Source organism: Corythoichthys intestinalis, chromosome 2 (assembly GCF_030265065.1).
Source record: "Corythoichthys intestinalis isolate RoL2023-P3 chromosome 2, ASM3026506v1, whole genome shotgun sequence".
Lineage (NCBI taxonomy): Eukaryota > Metazoa > Chordata > Actinopteri > Syngnathiformes > Syngnathidae > Corythoichthys > Corythoichthys intestinalis.
Genome location: NC_080396.1, coordinates 65,824,948 through 65,847,014, shown reverse-complemented (window position 1 = coordinate 65,847,014; position 22,067 = coordinate 65,824,948). Strand labels below are relative to the sequence as shown.

The 22,067-nt window shown below is 39.3% G+C and overlaps 1 protein-coding gene across 5 annotated transcripts in view; it reads left to right on the top strand.

Annotated features, from left to right (window-relative positions):
* The window catches only part of LOC130910879 (solute carrier organic anion transporter family member 4A1-like), a 48,154-nt gene that overhangs the window by 21,682 nt on the left and 4,405 nt on the right, over positions 1-22,067 (top strand). For 2 of the 5 annotated variants that reach the window (XM_057828499.1, XM_057828508.1), the window contains exons 2-10: positions 7,537-8,600; positions 10,909-10,999; positions 13,423-13,544; positions 16,751-16,862; positions 18,088-18,242; positions 18,873-19,137; positions 19,534-19,699; positions 21,361-21,539; positions 21,695-21,759. In XM_057828499.1, the coding sequence (XP_057684482.1) occupies positions 7,763-8,600; positions 10,909-10,999; positions 13,423-13,544; positions 16,751-16,862; positions 18,088-18,242; positions 18,873-19,137; positions 19,534-19,699; positions 21,361-21,539; positions 21,695-21,759 (1,993 nt within the window). In that variant the 5' untranslated portion in view covers positions 7,537-7,762. Of the gene's footprint in view, positions 1-7; positions 3,970-7,536; positions 8,601-10,908; positions 11,000-13,422; positions 13,545-16,750; positions 16,863-18,087; positions 18,243-18,872; positions 19,138-19,533; positions 19,700-21,360; positions 21,540-21,694; positions 21,760-22,067 lie in introns of those variants that run through there. The other 3 variants (XM_057828524.1, XM_057828517.1, XM_057828534.1) reach the window with 3 other exon arrangements.

Sequence of the window (22,067 nt, the reverse complement as noted above, 5' to 3'; positions counted from 1 at the left end):
GATTATTGTTTAGGTTTTGTACATGTCATGAAATCAAATTCACGTTTTCAGTCAATATGAAGATTTCAGTGAACAGCAGCTGGCGTCTTACAGTTTGCACTTAATTATATAGCCTACACTTGCAAGATTTAGTAACCTCATTGTGCAGTTAGCTCATTCAGTGTTATCTTTACAGTTAAAAGGCTGGTTGGATAGAGATAAGATAAGTTTACAATACATGTAGTAATTCGCAAAATCGAAATCTCGCAATTACAAAATTGGTGATGGAAACGCCTGAATTTTACCAAAAAAAACAAACAAAAAACTCTCAAATATAACAAAAACATTTCACACTTGAGTAGTTTGTAGCTCGTTCAGGTTATGGGTCGTGCTGGAGAGAGGCAGATTACACCCTGGACTCCATTGGTTATCAATTTAAATCAAATCAAATTAATATGTAACACGATTCCTTGGTTAAAGTAGCTGGTTGGTGTGTTTTGAGCAAGTAAAATAGGGGTAACAGGAACAAAGCCTTCTTCACATGACACAATCACTCAGTTAAGAAAAAAAGCTAACAAAAGCGTGTCGAGTCTAAAGCTGGGTTGAAAGCTAAGAAATAGAAATTTGAGATTAGTGACTCAGACTCAGAAAAAGTTGTTTTTTTTGTGGGGTTTGTTTTCCTTAGCCTTGTTAGCAAGTATCAATGAAAGTCACACTGGCATGCATACCTCTATACAGTATTTGATCAATGTTCATTTTAAACAACTTCTCAAGGGGTGGTAATAAACCCAATGACTGTTTCAGTTCAGCAGTGCAGTCAAATACTGTGTATTTATTCTATTCCGAGAACAGTACACTTCAGAGAAGTGCACACACACAATCACACCACAGATCATTTGTCATATCAAAACTAACATTTTTAGATTTGGCCAGCAAAAGGGGATGTGCATTATGATGCAATTTTGGTACTCTCTTGCTTTACTGGTATAGTAAGTACGTTCCACGAATTAACTGCACACTTCTGTTTAACAATGTAAAACTCAGCATTCTTTTTGTAGTCAGGGACGTAATGTTAAATTTTAGGCGACTTTGATTTCATTTTCTCAGATTTCCCAACAGTGAGCCAATGCTGTATTAATTATGTTCAAAGTCGTGATCTATAAATCTTTACGATATGTGTCTGTCATGTCTATCATTGCAATAGAGATTAATGAGAGTTTAATTTTCCATCTGCCAGTTGTGCATGTTCACTATCTATTGAACTACAGCATCATGTGATAAAACTAGCTTGATTGTCTTCCTGGGTTTTTGAATGATGCCGTCTTCACGTGTTCAGGGAAAGACGATCCTTACCACTTTTTAATTGATAATTGCAAGTGCGTCCTGTTCATAAGTAAAAACACGGCATACACAAATTTGTTTTTTTGTGGGTGGACAAAAGTGTTTAAGACCTATAGACCCTACCCACGTGACGTCACAACTCCTTCCTCCTGACTGGTGCCGCCCAATTGTTCGTCAACACATCATGTTTCCCTGTTACGGCTATGTACATTCCTCCTATTTACGACGTGTTTTTCTGCTTGTTAACATTAATAATCAAAATGGTGAAGGCGTGTGTGGCGGTCGGTTGCAATAACAGAGAAGATAGACGGAGAAGACGGAGAGACTTGAAGTTCTACCGGATTCCGAGAGACCCGGAGAGAAGAGAGCGAGATGGGCTGCTGCAATTCGACGAGAAAACTGGGCTCCAAACGATTACCACAGATTATGTAGTAGTCATTTTATATCTGGTAAGATGCATTTAATATATATTTTGAGGGTTTTGGGCTAACAACCACAATTAAGATCATTGCTAGGCTAATCGCCGACAACATACACGTATGTATGTAGTGAGAGTGCTATCGCTAAACCATATAAACATTAAAAGCCCTAACTCCATTGACAAACGACATGAAATACATTAGACTTGACAGTGGATGTTAGCAATAACAAAAGATTTTGAATTGAAAATTTCGTAACTCACCTTTCCAAGCACAAGATAGATTCCTGCCGAATTTTCGTGGACGAGGACCTGTTTCACCCAACCAGCAACGAAGTATTTATCAGCCTCCAAGCTCTTAAAGTTTTTCAAACTTTCGTGAGAATTGGCTAATTTTGTGTGGACAAGATAGTTGTACAGTTCAGGGTAGCTAGCAGATGTCAGGCAAATACGGCGGAGACAGCGGGTCGAAAAACATCGATTTAGGCATCAAATATGGATCTGGCAAATGGATAAACTGAAGCTTTTCCACATAACGCCTTTTATGCAACGCATCAAGTGAGTTTACGGCATCCGAAAGCACCGGGTCTTCCATGAAATGCATTATAAATTGCTCGATCAATTGAGACCATTGATAATACAGACACAAAATGACAGACAAGTGGGCGGAACCACACAGCGAGCACGTGATTTTGTGACGTCGGTGGGTAGGGTCTATTAATTCATCTATCATAACCATTCCTCCAACCACATCCACCACTCATTACAGTGTCTTTGTTTGATACAGTAAAATCTTTAGCTAACCGTCCTGGGCACACCATTTGTAGTGCTTTAATGTCTTGAAAACCTTTTTTTTAGTTGATGATGTTTCAGCATTTGCGTAGTTTATCCATAGAGTGGTACGGGAATGCGGCTCCACATACAACGTGCCGTCTCAAGGGGCAATACTCTGATCAGGCATGCCCAAATTAATTTTTGAATCAATTAACAAGAAAGGTGGAGCTACTCATTGCCGAGTCCTCTTGATATTTTATTTACTCTGCTTTGGAGAGGATTTTTTTTCCTTATTTTTTGAGCGATGGAAGTTTTTGACCAACTGATAAACGGCCTAGTTTAATTGTTGTTTTCAATTAATTACTTTTTCAAAGTGCTTTATGTCACAGTCCCCTGTCTTGTTTTTGCACATTGTAGTTCATTAAGATCCAAATCTGCAATTGGCAATTTCTAGCTACTTTTCATCTGGTTTTAAAATTTTGATCAGGTCTGTATTTGAGATACAACAGAGATACCTAGCAGTTATGTGTCAAATTTGCTACAAATGAAACGAGAGCATCTTCAATGGAGTCCAGTCCACATATAATCTCTTTGGAGTTTGCAACAGCTCATTTAAAAAATGTGAAATCCAATGTGACTGTTGACACCTGCCATGTGTAACTGGATTTCCTGCTTCTGAGATGCATAGCCTCAGAGTTCCTTGCTTCGTCAGAAGTCTTTGTTTATCACAGTGTAGGAAGGACCTTCTTAGAAATCAAAGCAAATAGGATCCTGCTGTGAAGATAAAAGACTGGGAATGTTGACTTTCTCTGATCTCACTTTGAAAACACAAATGAAAAGGCAAATATCAAAACCTAAACAGGCATGTCTGGGAGCTATGTGATCACGTCAGTGCAAAACCACTGGCTATCAAGACAGACTTATTTGTAAAGTTTTCTCCCCTATCGTTGCTCTTTAGCCTTTCTCGGTGTGTTGAGCACACAGTTGGCAGCAGGGTGCTCTAAAGCTGGCATGCCTTGGTGCTATCTAAAGAGAGAACGCATTTTTGGGATATCGGCATGGCAAGACACTGCATGTCAATATTGCATTGGTTGGCCGCTGATGGAAACAAAAGTTCTTATGTAGTGGAGGGAAAAAATCATATCTTCCAATGATTGGCCATAAGTGACCTGGCCTGCCAGCTGACAGCCCTAGTGATAATATACAGTACAGAAAATACAACTCAGGGCATTGAATCACAATAGCCTTTCTGTGCAGTTCTAGTGGTAAGTACGATCTTGCAAGTAGATTATGTATAGCACCAGCATGAGCATGTTCCTCCCACTGGGCGTGTCCTGATGTGCTGCCTCAGCACTCCTCTATAAGAGGCTTGCTGAGATGGGCTTAGAATTTATTTCTTAAATCTTTTCAAGTCATTATTTTTCCATACTCATTGAATTTTACATTTTGAAATGGAGGTAGGGGTTATTTTACATTTGTCAGCCAGTGTTTTCCTAAGGACACACAAAACATTGAATTTGATATTTTTTAAAATGTTATTTCTAGCGATGAATTGTAAATAGCCAATGTTTTTTGCTATTATTATCATATCCTTATCAGAGTTATGGTATTTGCACGTTTTATGACATTCATAATTATCTTTCAGTCACTGCTGTATTGCTTCACATGCATGACTGTGCAGGCAGCTTGGGTTCACTCAGTGGTTGCGAGCTTGAATGGTTGGCTATCTTTCCATTCTCTGTGACTGACTCTTGACCAGATTTCCAGGTTGTAGTCAGCCTTTTGCCAAAGAATGTATTCATTTTTACGATGGCCACATTATGTGATGCTACTATTTAAACAATACGTTAGTTTAACATGTTCATTCATTCATCTTCCATATCCTCACGAGGGTTGCGGCGAGGTACACCCTGACCCTGAAGTGCTTGCCATCCAGTTGCAGGATAATACAGGCATGAAAATCTCTCACCTTTCGGCGAAATTCGCCGTTTTGAAGTCAAAAAGGGCGACCTACGTGAATTGCGTAGATCCGAGGAGAAATTCTTTTTGGGAGGGGGGCGGGGTCGGGAGGTTTTATTTAATTATTATTATTATCATCATGTGATTAACTTAGTACGTAAACTGAGCACTTAAGAACACAGTCAGCAAATCCTTCTAGATCAGTGGTCTCAAACCGGTCCTCAAAGGGCCGCAGGGGGTACTGGATTTCATTCCAACCAAACGAGACAAATACCTTTTCACCAATCTGGTTTCTTACAAGTGTAATCAGTTGATTGCAATCAGGTGCTGCTTATGTTAGTAGAAACCTCATTGGTTGAACTGTTTGTGCTGGATCTGTTGGAACAAAAACCAGGACCCACTGCGGCCCTTTGTGGAGTCGGTTTGAGACCGCTGTTCTAGATGCTTCGCTGACGAGAACCAATCATCGGCCCAAGTTGCGTTCCATTATTCCAAACGCGCGCACTCCTTACTCGTGTACATGGAGTGTTCGGAGAGCCTTCGGTTGCGTTGCAAAGCAGCAAAAACAAAAAGCAGGCCTTATCCACATCGGGGCAGACCAGAGCGCAGCATACACACTTGCCTGTATTTGCCAGCAGATTGAATTTGGTTAGTAATGGTTTCAATCGTTTTCACGTTTTGCGATATAAAAAAGTTACTGCCATTCGTTGCAGCTTGCGTTGAACACTGCCAGAGCTAGCCAAATCTCCCATGAAAAAAAATAGCTCCCGTTAAATTGGCGTCAAGCTTGTGTATTTAGCGGTAATATAAACAAAGAAACACACTGTTGAGTCAAATTAAGCGGCATTCTCTCGGATGGAGGGGGCGCCTCACATCGCTCCCGTCGTCCGCCGGAGACGCGTTATTTTCGGCTTGGATTTGAGCTGACGGCCGGTGTCGGCACAACAGCGGCCCGACGAGTGGTGGGAATGAGTCCTGCTTCTTAAAGCTTTTCAGAAATACAGGGATCCCTCGTTTTTCGCGGTTAATGGGGACCAGAACCCGCCGCAATAAGTGAAAACCGCAAAGTAGCGCCCCAACCCCCCACATTTTTTTGTGCGTGTTCAATGCATTTATTCAGATTTTACATTGGAAAAAAGATACATATATATAAGACATGTTTTTTCACTTTTTTCACCAAAGTATCATTTATAAATGGTTTTCAAGCACTTCAAAATGTAAGAATTATGATAAGTTTTAAACATGTTACTGCCCCACCGAATTATTTTAAAACAAGAATAAAGTAGTTAGAAAATGCTTGGCTTTATTAAAAGCTTCATAGTGAGTCTACTCAAACCCTCTCAGGCTTTGGTAAACGGTGATTGGCACATGTGCAAAGTTTTTCTTTTTATATATATTTTTTTGTTTGAAGCAACTTATTTGATTGAATAATAAAGACACAAATGTCCTAGCCAAAATGTGGCCCAAACGCAAAACATTACTTAAATGGAAAAATTTGTTTCAATCAAGAAAAATAGTTTTCAAATGCTTTTTTTGTCTCAAATTTATTATTGCAATCAAAAACTTTTTTTTTTTTTATTGAAGCTACTTTTTGGGATTAAAAGTATATACTGTATTTTGATTGAAGCAACTTTGCTTTTGATAGAAGTAACTTTGTTTTTTGATTGAATAATAAAAACACAAATCTAACTCCATCGTTATTGAGTGAGAAAGAAATTAAGAAAGCTTTAAAACTAAAAGCCACTGGGAGTCTGTTTTTTTTAAATATTTATATTTCATTACATAGACATGCGTCGTAGGGAAGGGAGATTGAGGGATAAAAAAAGGAGTTAGATGAGGCTGCTAAAGGCAGTGGATACCTCATCAGCTGGGTGAATAGCAGACCTGGTAAGAACAAGTTTGCAAGGATAGTCGGGTATTAAATCCAATTATAAACACAATTACAATGTTATTTTTCTATAAGATTTTTATGTCATTGCTTTATTAATCATTAGGTGCTAGAGTTGTTAAGTATGGATAATAATGAAATAATAGTTTTAAGAAAACTGTGCTGTTGGTGGCTCAGTGACCATCTGATGTGGTTTGTTCTCAGATGAACAAGTTGAGGAAGGAAGTTTTGATGCAGAGGTTGAAGGAAGAAAAGAGGCAGACTGACTGAGTCACAGCCAGAAAGTGTTGATGACAGTTTTGATTTCTATTCACTGTTGCCCCCTCCCAATTAAAGTATGTCACAGTCGCAGCCAATTATTATCTAAAGCTGGTTAAAATTTAAGTTATGTTGTTTTAAGGTGTATTAAATACTTGTTCATGTGCCCCTTTTGATCTACGAGCACCCGCCCCTCCACCGGTCTCTGCATGGCCCTGCTGAAACACAGTGTGGGTCGACAGAGCTCAATATTTTGTTGGGGTGTACAATACAGTGTACTGGAACATATTTCCTCCACACCCTTCTCACCTTTTTAACCCCTGACCCATTTTCATGCCTGATAATAATGAGCGATACATGAACGTTCATTATCAACCCTATGGACAATTTGGAGCAGTCTTACATATTGAGAGGTTAAATTATCTCTAAAAGGACATTTTAATCCTATGATTTTTTTCTCACAAATGTTAAAAAAAATGTGATTAAGATCATCAGGTAAATATTACTTGGCGGAGATTTTAAAATGTTCAAAGCACAGCAAAAAATTGTTGGAAAATGGTTAAGGGAGGAATGTTAGTTAAACTATGAAAACAAGTTATTGCAAAGGTACCTTTAATGATTGACTGATGTAAATGTCTAGCCAGGCATCTTTTCATGCATTTTTTTCCCTTACAAAATGAATTCCTCTACATACCAGCTGTAATGATCTTCAGTATTTCTTTAAATACTTGATATGCTGCTCTTTTGTTTCACACATTTTTCACAGTAGGTAGCTGGAACCTCAAGTTTAAAAGTAAAATTATAAAATAATTTATCTTAAATGCTCGGAATTTTGTCATATTTTCCTTCAAAGTGAATTAGACAGTGTAAGAATATACAGTTATGTCTGTCATTTATATCATGTGTTTTCTTTTTAAAGGATGCCATGAGTCAATCCTGTGGCGTTGCCTTATAAAGCACCAGAACAGCCTTAAGACACCCTCAGCATTGTGGATGGATGGGATAAATACACAAGAAAGAAGCCATTCAATTTCACACACCTGCTGGATTAAGATTTTATATATTTGACCATCTTCAGTTTTTCTACTACCTTCAGTTGTTACACAAGTACGTTCCTTAGTAATCTCCAAGTAGTTTCCACATTCATGCCTACATCTCAGCCTAAGACAATGCTTAGTGCTGATGCCTCCTTCAGCTCCAGGCAGGAGCTCCTTGACCTTCATGGCCTCTCTTTGACCAGAGGTCCCTCTCTGGACACACCCAGCCCTGTGGACTCTCATCTCACAGACTCAGGACCCAGAAGCGCTGAAACTCCCGTTCAACAATGCATTTTCACTGGAGCTTCCACCTTTCCAGAACAGATTTATGGGAAGCAAGCGACTCCTTGCACAGAGTCACAGATTAGATCAACTCAAACACCCACAGAGTCGGTTCAACTTTGTGGCTGGGGGGCTCTGACACCCAAAGCTATCCAAGTCTTCAACACTCCACGCTGGGTGTTGTTTTTTCTGTGTGTGGCCTCTTTCCTCCAAGGGATGATCATAAATGGCTTGATCAACACAGTGGTGACAACTATTGAGAGGCGCTTCGACCTGCGAAGCTACCAAGCGGGTCTCATCGCCAGCTCCTATGATATAGCAGCATGCGTTTGTTTAACCTTTGTCAGCTACTTCGGGGGAACGGGCCACAAGCCTCACTGGCTTGGTTGGGGGGTGCTTCTCATGGCATTGGGTTCTCTGGTCTTCGCCCTGCCTCACTTCACCACGCCACCATACCAGGTCAATCTTCCTGAACAAACTGGAATATGCTCTGCCAACCGGACCAGCTCGTGCCAGAACCAAGAAGCTGGGGGATTGTCCAACTATCGATTTGTATTCATGCTAGGACAATTTCTCCATGGTGTCGGGGCCACGCCTCTTTACACCTTGGGAGTCACGTATCTGGACGAGAATGTTAAGTCAAGCTACGGGCCTGTTTACACGGGTGAGTCATGAGTAGGGGTGTGCCAAAATATCAAAATGTTGATATATCGTGATACTTTGTATCCCAAAAGGTTATCTACGTGCTCCTGCCAAGAATAAATATATCATTTTAAAAAGGGTTCACTGTTTAAAACAAAAAGGAAGCAACAAGTTGCGACCAAAATATTTCACTAGAATAGTGTCAGTTGCCTCAATGGTTGCTGTCCATTTAGACTGGGACCAGACAATAGAATTCGCAGCCAAGCTTTCCAATTTTCATTTACATTTGCATTTACAGGTCACTTTCTGTTCATTTTAGGGCATATACAGGGCACTTCCTGTTTTGTAACCCAAAATAACAGGAAGTGACCCATAAATGCTCTTGAAACAACAGTAAATGTCCCGGAAATGTGCCAAAATCAACAGAAGGTGACTGAAAATCAACAGCAATTAATTGAAATGCCCCAAAATTAACTTATTGGCTGCCACTGACAAGCACAGACGTCTGATCAATTTAAAGTGAGATAATGGCAGCGCTGCCACCCTCCCAGTTCAAATAGATTGGATGTCTACTGGGTTACAGTCATTTCAATTCACAGCTAAAGGATGAAAAGAGCTTGTTTTTCTGTTCCATTAGTTATATTGTAGAATATTGTAAAATGATTTCCTGGCCCATGTATCGATAATCGTTGTATTACTATATTGTGAAATTGTTATCGTGATCCTTGTATCGGATATTGTATCGTGAGATACCCAGAGATTCCCACTCCTCATCATGAGTGAGTAAGTTAGCCCCCAATAAATTAACTGGACAACCCACCGGGTAGTATTTTGTAGATATTAAAGAGGCAGTAAAGTTATTTTCCAAACTTTTAACTGTTTCATATATAAGCTCGGTCAAAATGGGAGCTCAGGTATGTTATCTGGGTAATTTTTTATTTGATTGCAATTGTGTTTCTAGGAGGGATGTCCTGATCACATTATTTTTACACACGCGTCCTAAGCCCCTTTCACATACTCTGAAAACCGGGTACATCGCAGGACTTAACCGTGCAGCGGTTATGTGTGAAAACAATTCCCCGTGTCGACTGACACGGAGATTACACACGGGTCGCATCCTAGTATCATGTCCTGGACGTTCCTGGGAAGCAGTGTGCGTGAAAGCAGGCGTCAAATTCCCGGGTCACATCACGATGACTGATGACATAAATATCATGGTGGGCCGATCGTCACTTCCTCCTTCTTCGCAGTAAGACGAAAAACGGTAAACAAACATCGCAATTATAAACATAGCAAGCTGGAAATAGCTAAATTAAACTGAAAACATAACAAAATTAAAATGTCAATTATTACGTTGGGGTCGGGCCTGGGTTCTCTCTCGCTAACTTTTTAAAATATATATATTAGGGCTGCAGCTATCGAATATTTTAGTAGTCGATTAATCGATGGACTAGTTCGAATAATCGAGTAATCGGATAAAAAAACATGAAAAATTAAAATACCTGAGCTGAGTCTCAAACAATATATATTTTTGAAATGAGGATCAATGTACAACAAAATAACAATTGGCTGACTTACAAAGAAAAAGTCCGCTAGCTAAAATGCTAAAGTTTTTTTTTTTTTTTTTTCAATACTCTTAACAAATGGCTAAGACACATATTCCCATTAAAAAAACGGCTAAATATACCTATAAACTAAATTATGAATGCATTAAAAATAATTAGCTCAAACAAAAACTTGGCGTTGGTCTTAACAGGGAGCAGTTGGATTCAGCCATGTGAAAAGAGGCAGACCAGAGGGCAGTGTATCCACGCCAATCAATAAAACTAAATGCAAACACTTTCAAAATAAACCATTACAACGCCACTTTAATTAAATGAATACTCGAAGCAACATTTTATTAGAATTTTTTTTTTCTAATCGAATAATCGAGTTAATCCATTAATCATCGCAGCACTAAAATATATATTTATATAAATATACTAAAACGATGTATGGATGTTAAACTAAGGAATACTTGTTATAAAATAAATAATTTGGATAAAAAAGAGAAGGCGCTGTATGGTCATTGCAGAGCCAGAGCATGCCATGCGCCCTCTTTTTAATCTTCCCCTCTGCGAGTCCGCAAAACTGCATCCGTTTATTCATATTTAACAAACTTTTCCAGGGTTATTTCATTCTGTTTATTTATTATTATTATTTATTTTTGAACAAAGAACCCCAATAACAAAGGAAAATTAAACTTTTATCTTAAATAGGAAATGCTTGTTAGTAAAAAGGAACGAGAAAGTACGGAAAGTATCACACATGCTTTGACTTTCTGCCCCCAGGAATCTTTTATACTGCAGCCATTGTGGGTCCAGCAGCAGGTTATCTGCTCGGGGGTTACTTCCTCAACATTTACACTGAAATCAACCTCAAGTAAGTCTTCATTTGTGTGTGTATTTGGAGTCACATTTCATAGGGGAACTCAACTAGGGTGACAAACTCCTTAAGGTAAAAAAAGAGGCCATATTTTCATCAACAATAAAGCAGGCATGAAAATCTCTCACCTTTCGCCGAAATTCGCCATTTTGAAGTAAAAAAGGGTGACTTTTGAAGTAAAAAAGGGTGACCTAATTGAATTGTGTAGATCCCAGGAGAAAATTTTTAAGGGGGGGGGGGTCGGGAGATTTTTGTATTTTTAATGTCGCTTAGTGTGCAAGCAGGGAAAGCGGCACAAAGCCAAAAAAGCGCACCAGAGTAGCCAAAACATTGACCTATTTCAATGAAATAAAGGAGGGTACACTGTTGTGTCCTGTCTCTTCAATTCCAAGCTTGGCTGCTCGTCGGCCATGATTGAATTCCTAAAGCGCTGTCACCCAGTTGTAATTTTGGAAGACGACAGAAGACAATTACAAGCTGGCAGATTGTAAGTCCATCTAACTAACTAACGACATGTTTTTATTGAAGATGCTAAGCCTGTCGCAATATACAATGAGTCAATTTATCGCACAGTAAATAAAAATGAGGGCGGTAATTTTCACGGCTGCGTTTTATCGCCGAGCACGCACGTGCATACATTTGTGCGTGCGTGCTGATAGCATATTAGACAACAGTTCATCACAAGCACTTTATTAGGCTTGTTTTTAACACCCGTGTATGTAAACATCTAATTTTTGGATACTATTTTCTTCTTGGCAAGGGCGCCGTATAGGGGTAAAGTGATACTGATTCTAAGGGCCCATGCCCTGATGGGGGGCCCACAAAGAAAATTAGAACATTAGGTAATCGTTTGCATATTTAAATATTAATCATTATAATTTTAACATGAATAAAACGAAGGGTTTCGTTTTCTTGTTTTGTTTTTGGCAAAACGTAAACAACCAGAGAGCATATGTATTGCCAGCCCCGCACCCCAAAACCACCATATTTTCATTAAATGGTTTGTTCCGCCCGGGAGCAGCGGTGCGCACTTACACCAGCCAATGACTTGAAGCGCCCAGAGCGCGGTAGTGCAGAAATGTTTTCAAAACAAAAATCAGGTTTTCAAAAGAGGAAATAAAAGAAAGCAAAACAGGAGATGGGTAGAAAAGGCCAACAGGATGTGACAAAGTACTTCACAAAGGAAGGTTGGTGTCTTGTGTCAGTGTAGTGCTGAAAATTAACCTGTTATCTTAGCTCCGAAGCGAGGTCCCAGCTCACTCCGTAAGAAATACGGGATTTTCCCGGCCTCAATGAGCAACATGCACCTACGGTATTCAAAAACATGAATTCCAAATAATGACGACATTTTTTGGTATCCTACGGATGTTGAAAGTTGGTGGGTAAATTTTCTTTTTTAAAATCTGCTTGAATCCAGTTTGTCAAGAATTTATTGAATTTAGTTTGTCATCAATTGAATTTAGTTTGTTAACAAGGGACCTCACTTCGGAGCTGTAGCTTATAGTGGAGATTGTGAGTTTCCAGATGAGGCTAAGCCTACTCCATAATGAAATACTGTAATTGTTCGCTAGCTAGTGTTTGCTCCACTTTTAGCTTACATTTAATCAGTACAGCAGGCAAATGCTTAGCAATCTCTTCATACTAAAACAGTTGTATACTGTATACTGTAATGTATACTGTAGTATAGTTAAGTTCAAACAAAACATTTATTCTAAGTCATTCACTATGGTATTTACTTTGAGAATATTTCTAATAAAAATATATTTAGATTTTAAAAGTTCAGTACATTTCTTATGGGTGATATCAGTCTATTCATTATTGCTCTATACGTCGTATGTTTACATAAATATATTTAAATCTTAAATTAATGCAGAAAATGCACAAATTAGTGGGTAAAGATTCACCAGAATGCAGGAAATTACGTAGTTGATACTCTAAATGTGTGTGTGTATCCCGGCACTGGTGGGCGGGCCCAAAGTGATTTCTTTTCATGGGGCCCAAAATCACTGGCAGCGCCCCTGCTTCTTGGAGATGTGTGTGGCAGCCAGGCAGATTTTTTTTTTTAACATGGAGGTTTGACAGTTGCCGTCATATTTTCGGGATCAAAGCACAGTTCCGCCTACGAATATTAAACTGCAACGGTGTTCCGGCCCACTTTCACCCCTGGCTGGTCGGCCAGCGAGCATAGCCACAAAGCTGCTAATAACCATCAGACTACTTTTCAAAGGCACTAATGAATCTGCAGTGCACACACTTCCCTTTGATGCTGACAACATGACGCAATTGCATTTTTCTTGTATCGAAGATTATTTTTGAACAAACCAGGCTTGTTCAGTGAGGAAGTAATCAAGGCAAGACATCATATTTGTCAGTAAATAACAGAAATTTTCACTGTAATTTGTGTATTTGTTTGGTGACAGGACAAGAATGACTCCAGAGAACCCTTTGTGGGTTGGTGCTTGGTGGATTGGCTTCCTTGTCGGAGGAGCAGCAGCATTGTTGGTGGCCTTCCCCATCCTGGGGTACCCAAGACAGCTGCCAGGTACTCATAATGCATAGATCTATAGCAGGGGTGTCCAAACTTTTTTGCAAAGGGGGCCAGATTTGGTGTCATAAAAATGTGGGGGGCCGACCTTGGCTGACGTCCTCTACGTAGAACAATATATTTAAGCAAATATTAGCAAGCCATTCTGTGCGTCACATTTGCTTTATTATTTTTTTAAATTAATAATTTCAACAATCTCACAAATAGCCTTCGTGGCATTCTCTTTCGACTCTCGGGCTCTTGCGAAATACTACTGTGAAATAAACTAGCTTCAAGTTGTTTCAATTTCTCACAACATATCTTCCCTGTAATCTTGTCGGTGCATGTCAGCGTGTCTTGTTTGGTAATATCGCCTCACATTGAACTCTTTAAAAACAGTGACTATCTCTCTGAAGAAATAGTCTAATTTCCACCTATCCTTGAAGCGTCGGCCGTCACAGTCAACTTTCTTTTTTTTTGTTGAATGTTGTCATTTTAGAAAATTGGGAGTAAAGGGTCACATGGGGTAATGTTGGTTAGAGTGCTGCTGCCTTTTAGTGGGTAAATGAGGAGCAGCATTTAGTGTGTAAGCTACTTCATATGGTGGTTGCAGTACTGCTGACCAATTTATTAAGTCTGTGCGCGGGCCAGACGTTATTGATTGTAGGACAGTGGCTGGGGGCTAGTCTTTACAGTATAAGTTAAAGTGACAATTTTTATTGTGGTAACATCGCCAAAGAAATCACCAGCTTTGTCATGTTTTCTAATCATTTATTCCATCAACTCGCCTAGTGTCCGCTGCTGTTGATGGCAGGATTGAAACAGAAAGTAAAATAGCCCTCTCTTGCCCACCGTCACGTCAGCCCCGTGGTGCGTTCAGGTACAGCAAAAAAAGTCCGCCACTTTAGAAACCGATTCGTTAGATTATTACTGATATTATTATATTATTGTTATTCTGATTTTTATTCATAATTTATTTGTTTTGCTCTTTGTAATTGTAATTGTAATAGTAACAGCAGTATTAAGGATGTAGCGTAGGTTTTTGGGCTGTGGAAGAAACTGGTGGAATTATAATGTATTCTTATGGGAAAATCCTGCTCTACATACGACCATTTTGATTTACAAACAAGTTCCTGGAACAAATTAACTTCGTATGTAGCGGTACCACTGTATTTGAGAAATGCTCTTCAAACACCTGTTCCTAACAACCAATCGGTAAACATGATTGTCTATAAAAGTTGCTCAGTCATTCACAAGCAAAGATGGAACAAGGTTCACCTCTTTGTGAATAAGTCTGTAAGAAAATAGTTGAACTCTTCAAGGGCAGATGAAGAGTTTGCCAGATTTTGGTGTAATTTGAAGAATTAAAACTTTGGACGAGTTAATTGAAACGACTATGTTTAACGCGTAACTGGGAGAAGAATTTGCTAGGCCTGAACGATATTGGAAAAAACTATTGTTGCGTTTTTTTTGGGGTTTGCGATATATTGCGATATTAAAAAAAGATATATATATATATATATATATCTTTTTTTTTTTAAGACATTTTAACTAGATGACTTGAAAAGCTGTTTGGAAAGACTTTGGATGATTCACCGTGACCACAGTGTTCAGTGAGCCCTTGTTTTTCGCGGTTAATGGGGACCAGAACCCGCCCCGATAAGTGAAAAACCCCAAAGATGCCCAGTCGTGGTGTGTGTTCAATGTATTTATTCAGATTTAGCATTGAAAAGATATACATATGAGACCGTCTTTTTTTACTTTTTTTGTTTTTCCCAAAGTATGATTTATAAAAATGTATATATATATTTTAATACATGGTTTTTAAGCACTTCAAATTTAATAATTATGATCAGTTTTAAACATAACTGTCCCACTGAATCATTTTTAAACAAGAATAAAGTACTGTAGAAGAAAAATGCTTGGCTTTATTAAATTCTTCTGTTTACCTACCTTGACTGTGACTCCTAGAGTGACATGTAGAAATTACAAATTAAAAATCCCGTCTTGTGTTTATTGCCGCGACACAACATGTCTGGCTGCGCACACACACACACATTCATTCCAGCGCACGCTTCCTTGCGCAGCAACTATTTAACAAGTTAAACGATGATTGACGTATGCCGTGCATGTGAAGTCCGGTTCTCTGGCAAGATCAATCAACCATCTGTCAACATCGTTAACTTTAATAAGCAAGTGCCACAGTGACTAAGGAACAAAGAGCTGGGAGACGGAGGGAGGGAGGCTGTGCGGAGCGCATGAAGCAAATCAAAAGTTTGTGGATTTAAAAAAAAAAACTGTCGCACATCCTTGCGATGGGACTATTGCGCATGCGCACATTGCGATGGCGATGTTTAAACGATATATCGTTCAAGGTTAGAATTGGCATCTTTTTAGTTTTTCAGCACTCCGTCAATACTGCCTTCCCAAACCCGGAAGTGTGACGTCATTTTCAGAAGGCATCAGAAGACATGGCAGACTTTATCCATAGCAGCACCAGCGATAGTGATATTTCCAGCGAAAGTACCCGTTCAGGATCGCTTTTTCGTGACATTAGCAATGACGAGGGCTCCCAGGGAAGATTATCTAAACTTAATGCTTTCATGTATGACCTGAGGCGTTAGATGACGCCGATTTACTCGGCACTGCAGACAGTGGTGATGACGCCGATTGGCGCATCGACACCTCACGAAAGGAGGAGTGGTAAGCCTTTGTCTAGCATTGTGAGTTGACTCAGAAGCTTTCTTTCTTCAGTCATTGTAGTCATTGTAATTATCAGTAATTACAAAAACAGACGAGTAGTTATATAGCTGTAGTAATAAATGTATCAAATTCACATAATTATGTGACGTGTGACGTGTATCTATTTCTGACAGGCCAGCAGGAACAACAACAAACCAGGTTACACTTCAAGCCAAGCAGTAGGATTTGCCCTCCTATTCCACCAGAATTGCATCATATTTCAGGATTTTAGCTCGCCAGATCAGCATAGCAATCACGCCCGCTGAACGTATGTGTGTCATATGCTGCGGGGATCATCAATCTGACAGTCCAAATGATAGGTTATGCACTGGTCCGGGGCGGACGGTACGGACCGGACGCACTAAAAACCTGAAATTTAACGTTTGCCGTGTGACGTCACAACAGCGCGCACTGTACTGTACTTTTGTTGCTTTTTAAAAATATTATTTATTTTGGCATTCATGTTCATTAATTGATTTCAGGTTCCCAGGAGCATAAGGCCATGCGTGTGTCTGAAGCCCACCAGCTTAAAGATGGCAGTCATACCACAGCTTCTGACCCTCAGTTTGGCAAATCTGTGAAGGACATGCCAAAGTAAGTGATGCGTTGCTCTGCAGTTTTATGGAACTGTTCAAATCAACATATGGAAGTTGCACAGCCCATTTCCTAAATGTAAGAAATTTTTATGCAAATCCAGAAAAAAAAATACAGAGGCTTAAGCTCAAAATATTTTTTCTTGCCATACTGACGAACCTTTTGACGAACAAATTACCACTCCATACAATTAAATAAAAATTAAACAGCATCTTGAACCATTGATCGTAGCTTAAACTAATACTGTATACAAAGGTAGAAAAAAGCACAACTACAGCATGATGTACTGTCATTAGTTTACCTATTTTTGTTGGAGGAATTATTTTTTATTTTTTTAAATCAAGGTTTCACGTGGTTTGGAGCCAAAATAGTCTGGTGCCCTCTTTTTTAGCATTCAATTTTGATAAAATTCAGTGCTCTACTCCCATTACAGTTGTTAATCGCAACTTACTAAAATACTTGTTTTTTTTTTCTTGTGAATAGATGAACTACCATTCTAATTTCAGGCTATGCTATAATATAGTGCTGTACTTTAGCGTGTTTGACAGCTATTCCATTGCACAGGCATAAAATGCTGTTTGATGCAGATCTGATTCTTTTTCAACTATTAACCATATTTTCCGCACTATAATGCGCACCTAAAAAGCCTTCAATTTTCTCAAAAGCCGATTGTGTGCCTTATAATCCGATGCACTTTATATATGAATCAATATTAGTTAATCATGGCATGACATTCCCTTTAACGTAGCTTCATCTAGTGGATGCATAATGCAACCCCAGAACAACTACTACCGTGTCTTATTATGCATTGTGCCCTATGTCTGAAAAAAGTTTTTAAATAGGCCTTTAATTGAAGGTGCGCCATATACAATAATTAAAACATGAACCTTCAACAAGAAATATCATAAATTTTATATCTGATTGTTTGAGAAAAGGTCTTTGCATTAAAACATTTCCAGTTTCACAAGTTTCAATCAAGGTTTAACTTTATTTCAGATAATCCACTGTGATTATTCAGGGTGCATTATATAACATCACGTGTCTTTCAATGTAGTGCCATACCAATGTATACTGAGAATGACTCAGAGCAGTTGGTATTAGAGCAGCAGGATTAATTAAAATAGAGTTCATTCACAGAGCTGGGCCTTAATCGTCCATCCAGTTAACAAACATTTCTGAAACAATATGGTGGTTTTCAATATATTCAATTTTTCCTTTTTTGTAGATCAGTACTACTTCTCCTAAAGAATCCCACCTTCTTGTTTCTGTGCTTGGCTGGTGCTACAGAAGCCACCCTCATTGCTGGCATGTCTACATTTGGTCCAAAATTCTTGGAGTCTCAATTCAGTTTCAGTGCATCTGAAGCTGCCACATGGTTTGGTGAGTGACCAAGAAACAATTGAGGATTAGGGGATTGATTCTGTTTATTCCAGTGAAAATGCAAAAAGGGAATTTTACCTGTATGCCACCCTTGTGTAATTTTTTTTTTTACGGATCAAAAAGTTGCCGTACATGGGAACTGTGAATCGGGACGAGTCCTTCACTTGGTGCTCTGTTCTGGCTTCTCCTTCTGTCATCGTTCAGGTTTAGCCTTAGGGTCTGTTGTTTAGGGCTTTTTCTGCCTTCTACACTTAGTGAGGGACAGACTAAAAAACTAGTCAGCAATAGTAAAACCGCAGTGGGCATGGAACAGGAAGCATATGCATGCATGTCCTGGCATATCACTGTCCAAGTTGGGTCACATTCTGTGGCATTTGGTGCGCATTAAATCAAACGTGCAACACTGCACATTGCATTAGTCTATATGGTCTAATGCGGTAAGCGTGGTCTTTCAAGGGTTCGTCATCTCTGAAGAAAAGTTCCTCGACTATCTAAAAGCAAAACCATGTACTGTACTTCATTTACGGTTCAATAGCCAATAAATGAGGGTAATGGGAATGGCATTGTCATTCATTTTACGGATGTGAGCTATTTTAGGACTGTTCTTTTCTCCCCTATTAATATTTCCAGGCTTCATGGTGGTCCCCGCAGGAGGCGGGGGCACCTTCCTGGGGGGCTATATCGTTAAGAAACTGAACCTCCGCTGCCGAGGCATCATTCGTTTCTGCATGATCTGCGCCATAGTCAGTCTGATCGCCATCTTCATCTTTCTCTTCCACTGCCCCAATCCACCCATGGCCGGCATCACTGCTCCTTATCAGTCTGCTCTCAAGAGCCCGATGGACCAGTTCAAACAGCTTTATGACCAACCCAATCGTCTGGGTCCAGGAAACAGGTAAACAACTACTTTTTAATTTGTTAAAATTGCGTGGTATGTGACAGCAAGGGCTGGGATGGTTAGCACGACGCCTCACAGTTCTGACATCAAGGGTTCGATCCAAGGCTCTAGCCCTCCTGTGTGGAGTTTGCATGATTTCCCCGTACCTGCGTGGGCTTTCTCCAGTTTCCTCCTGCATCCCAAAAACATGCATTCTAAGATGATTGAACACCCTAGATTCTCCTCTGAGTGACAGATTGTTTGTCTATGGCTACCCTGCGATTGGCTAGCAACCAGTTCAGGGTGTTCCCCTAGTTCCTCATATAGCTAGTCTTATTTTTCCCCCCTTTACATTTCACACAGACAGAATAAATGGAAGCAAAAATTAATGTCTTCCTTTTGTGATTCTTTCAGCAGCTCTTCTGTACCAGAGCGCTTAATAGTGGGCTGTAATGCAGGTTGTGGCTGTGTCCAGGAGCTATACAACCCAGTGTGTGGTTCTGATAACATCATGTATTATTCCCCCTGTCATGCTGGTTGCACCTCCATCAACCACACAGAAAACGCTACAGGCAAAAAGGTACAGCACACCAATTTTAGAGAAGTTTCCGGTGTTTCTTAAAGTTTCATTTAAAGTATCCATCAATTCTCTGCAACACTTGTCCTTTTTACGACAGGAAAGTACACTGAAGAGGAAAAAAACATAAAAGTCACACTGGATTATAAGTCATATTTTGGTTGTAATTTCATTAGAGAACAAGTACGAACATTGTGCGTTATAGTGATAACAATAAAATGGAGAAGAGTGTACGCAGAGAGTGTAAGCCAGTACTTCTCAAATAGGCCAAGGGCGATGTCGGGTGTGGCGTTTGTGACCTCAGGCAACAACTTTTTGCCACGCTATAATAGAATAAATTTCACATCCACTCAGTGGATGGCAGTGGCGCACTCATTTTCAGAGTATGCGCAGTCTTTTTTGAACCAAAAAAGAGCACACAGCAAAGATCACTTGAGATATGAAGAGCTGAGACGAGGAATTGTGACAAAGTGTATGTCGCATTTGGATTTGACTTTTAATACAGCGGGAGATGAGTAAAGACCAGTCTGTTTCCTGTGTCTAAAAATGTTTGCTGCGGACAGCAGGAAGCCAAATCAATTAAGACGTCACTTAAACACTTAAAGACATTAGACCCCAATCACATTGATAAGTTGCTCGATATTTTTTTTTCGCGAAAATGTGCCGAATATTGCCAACAATCGTCCCACTTTGTCAGTGATACATCAATAAACCAGTGTGCACTGTATCATATAAGATGGCAAAGTTGCTTAGTGCAAAATAACCCCACACCATAGCAAAGGAGGTGATACTGCGTGCAGCAAAAATAAAAACTGTCCCTCTGTCCAATGACACTGTCGATTTTGTTTGATTAATTTTTGTTTTTTTCGTTCAATTTGTTTAACATATTGTCCTCATGAGTTCAATGTTGCTAATCAATTTGAATTTATTGTTATTTATTAATTAATTTATTTTTTCAGTATCAAATGGTTAAAAAATTGAGCAATGTGCCTTTTTTAAATTCAGGCAAATTGATGCACTTTAGGGGCATAACAGAAAATTATTGAGAAGCACTGGTGTAAGCCATCAATAGCTATTAGTTACTCAAATAACTATAGCCTAAACAACACAGCATAGCTTGTTTACCAAATATGATTTTTTTCCAAATTACTACCAAGTACATTAAAGTCTTCATCTACAGTATCACTTCCGAATAAATCCACCAACTATCCAAGTGGTTGAGGGCAAGCCCAGAATGCCCTTCCCATGGCTGTCAGTGTGAAGATATACATGAGTCGCACCTGAGAATAATAAGTTGCGTCCCCAGCATCCATCCATGCACCCATTCGGCTATATCCCCTCAGGTATCACAACAGCGAAACAGTCGATTCACATAACAGATTTGCCACACAAGTTTTAATTGCTTCTTAGAGATAATATTTGAAAAAGTTCTGATGGGTAAAGTTATTTTATTTGTGACATTCATAATTGTCAAATAAAGATTTTGGCTCATAATGTGAACCAATTTGGTCTGGTGTTATGTTTTACCAGACACTCATGAGATCATTAAACCTAACTCTAAACAAAAATAGCAATATAGAGAATAGATAGATAGAATGCAAAAAATGGGAGGGTAAGGATGAGAAAGCCAGTGTGTGACATCATATCCTGTGTGGTGTTCGTAGGTTTACTCTGAGTGCAGCTGTGTGGATGTAAAGAACGTCTCCTTGGACCAGAATGGAATTGCTACAGCAGGAAAGTGTAGTAGCACCTGTCACCATATGCCAGCCTTCCTATCATTCCTCTTCATCCTCATCCTCTTCACCTTCCTCTGTAGCATCCCGGCGCTCACTGCCACACTCAGGTGAGGTTGTCAAATGTACCATGTTTGCAAAGAAACTTTTTTATCATATATTTTGCCTTGACAAGAGTCAGAATTCTCTGTTTTGATTGAAGTATTCATTTACTACATCATGCTAACAAGTGTGTGTAATATTTATAAATACTGTACTTTTTTAGGTGCGTGCCAGACAGTCAGAGATCCTTTGGACTTGGCATCCAGTGGATTGTGGTGCGCACATTAGGTAAGTGTCATGTATACTGTCACTTTGACGCCAAAGGAACCACAGTGTAGAGAAAAATTAAAGGGATTTTCTTAACATCTAATGAGCACATAGTCATAGACTTCATAATGATATTGACTGGACACAGTGCTGATTATTGGGGACCTGCATTGTTGGCGTGGCCGTCAAACCTGACCGAGTGGAATAACAGTCAAAGAGCTTTTTTCATTGAAAATTGTTGTGAATAAATGCTTCAATCCCTGAATTCATTATAGATATGGACATAAAACAGTCTCGATTCTTGGTTAAAAGCAAAAAAAAAAAAAAAA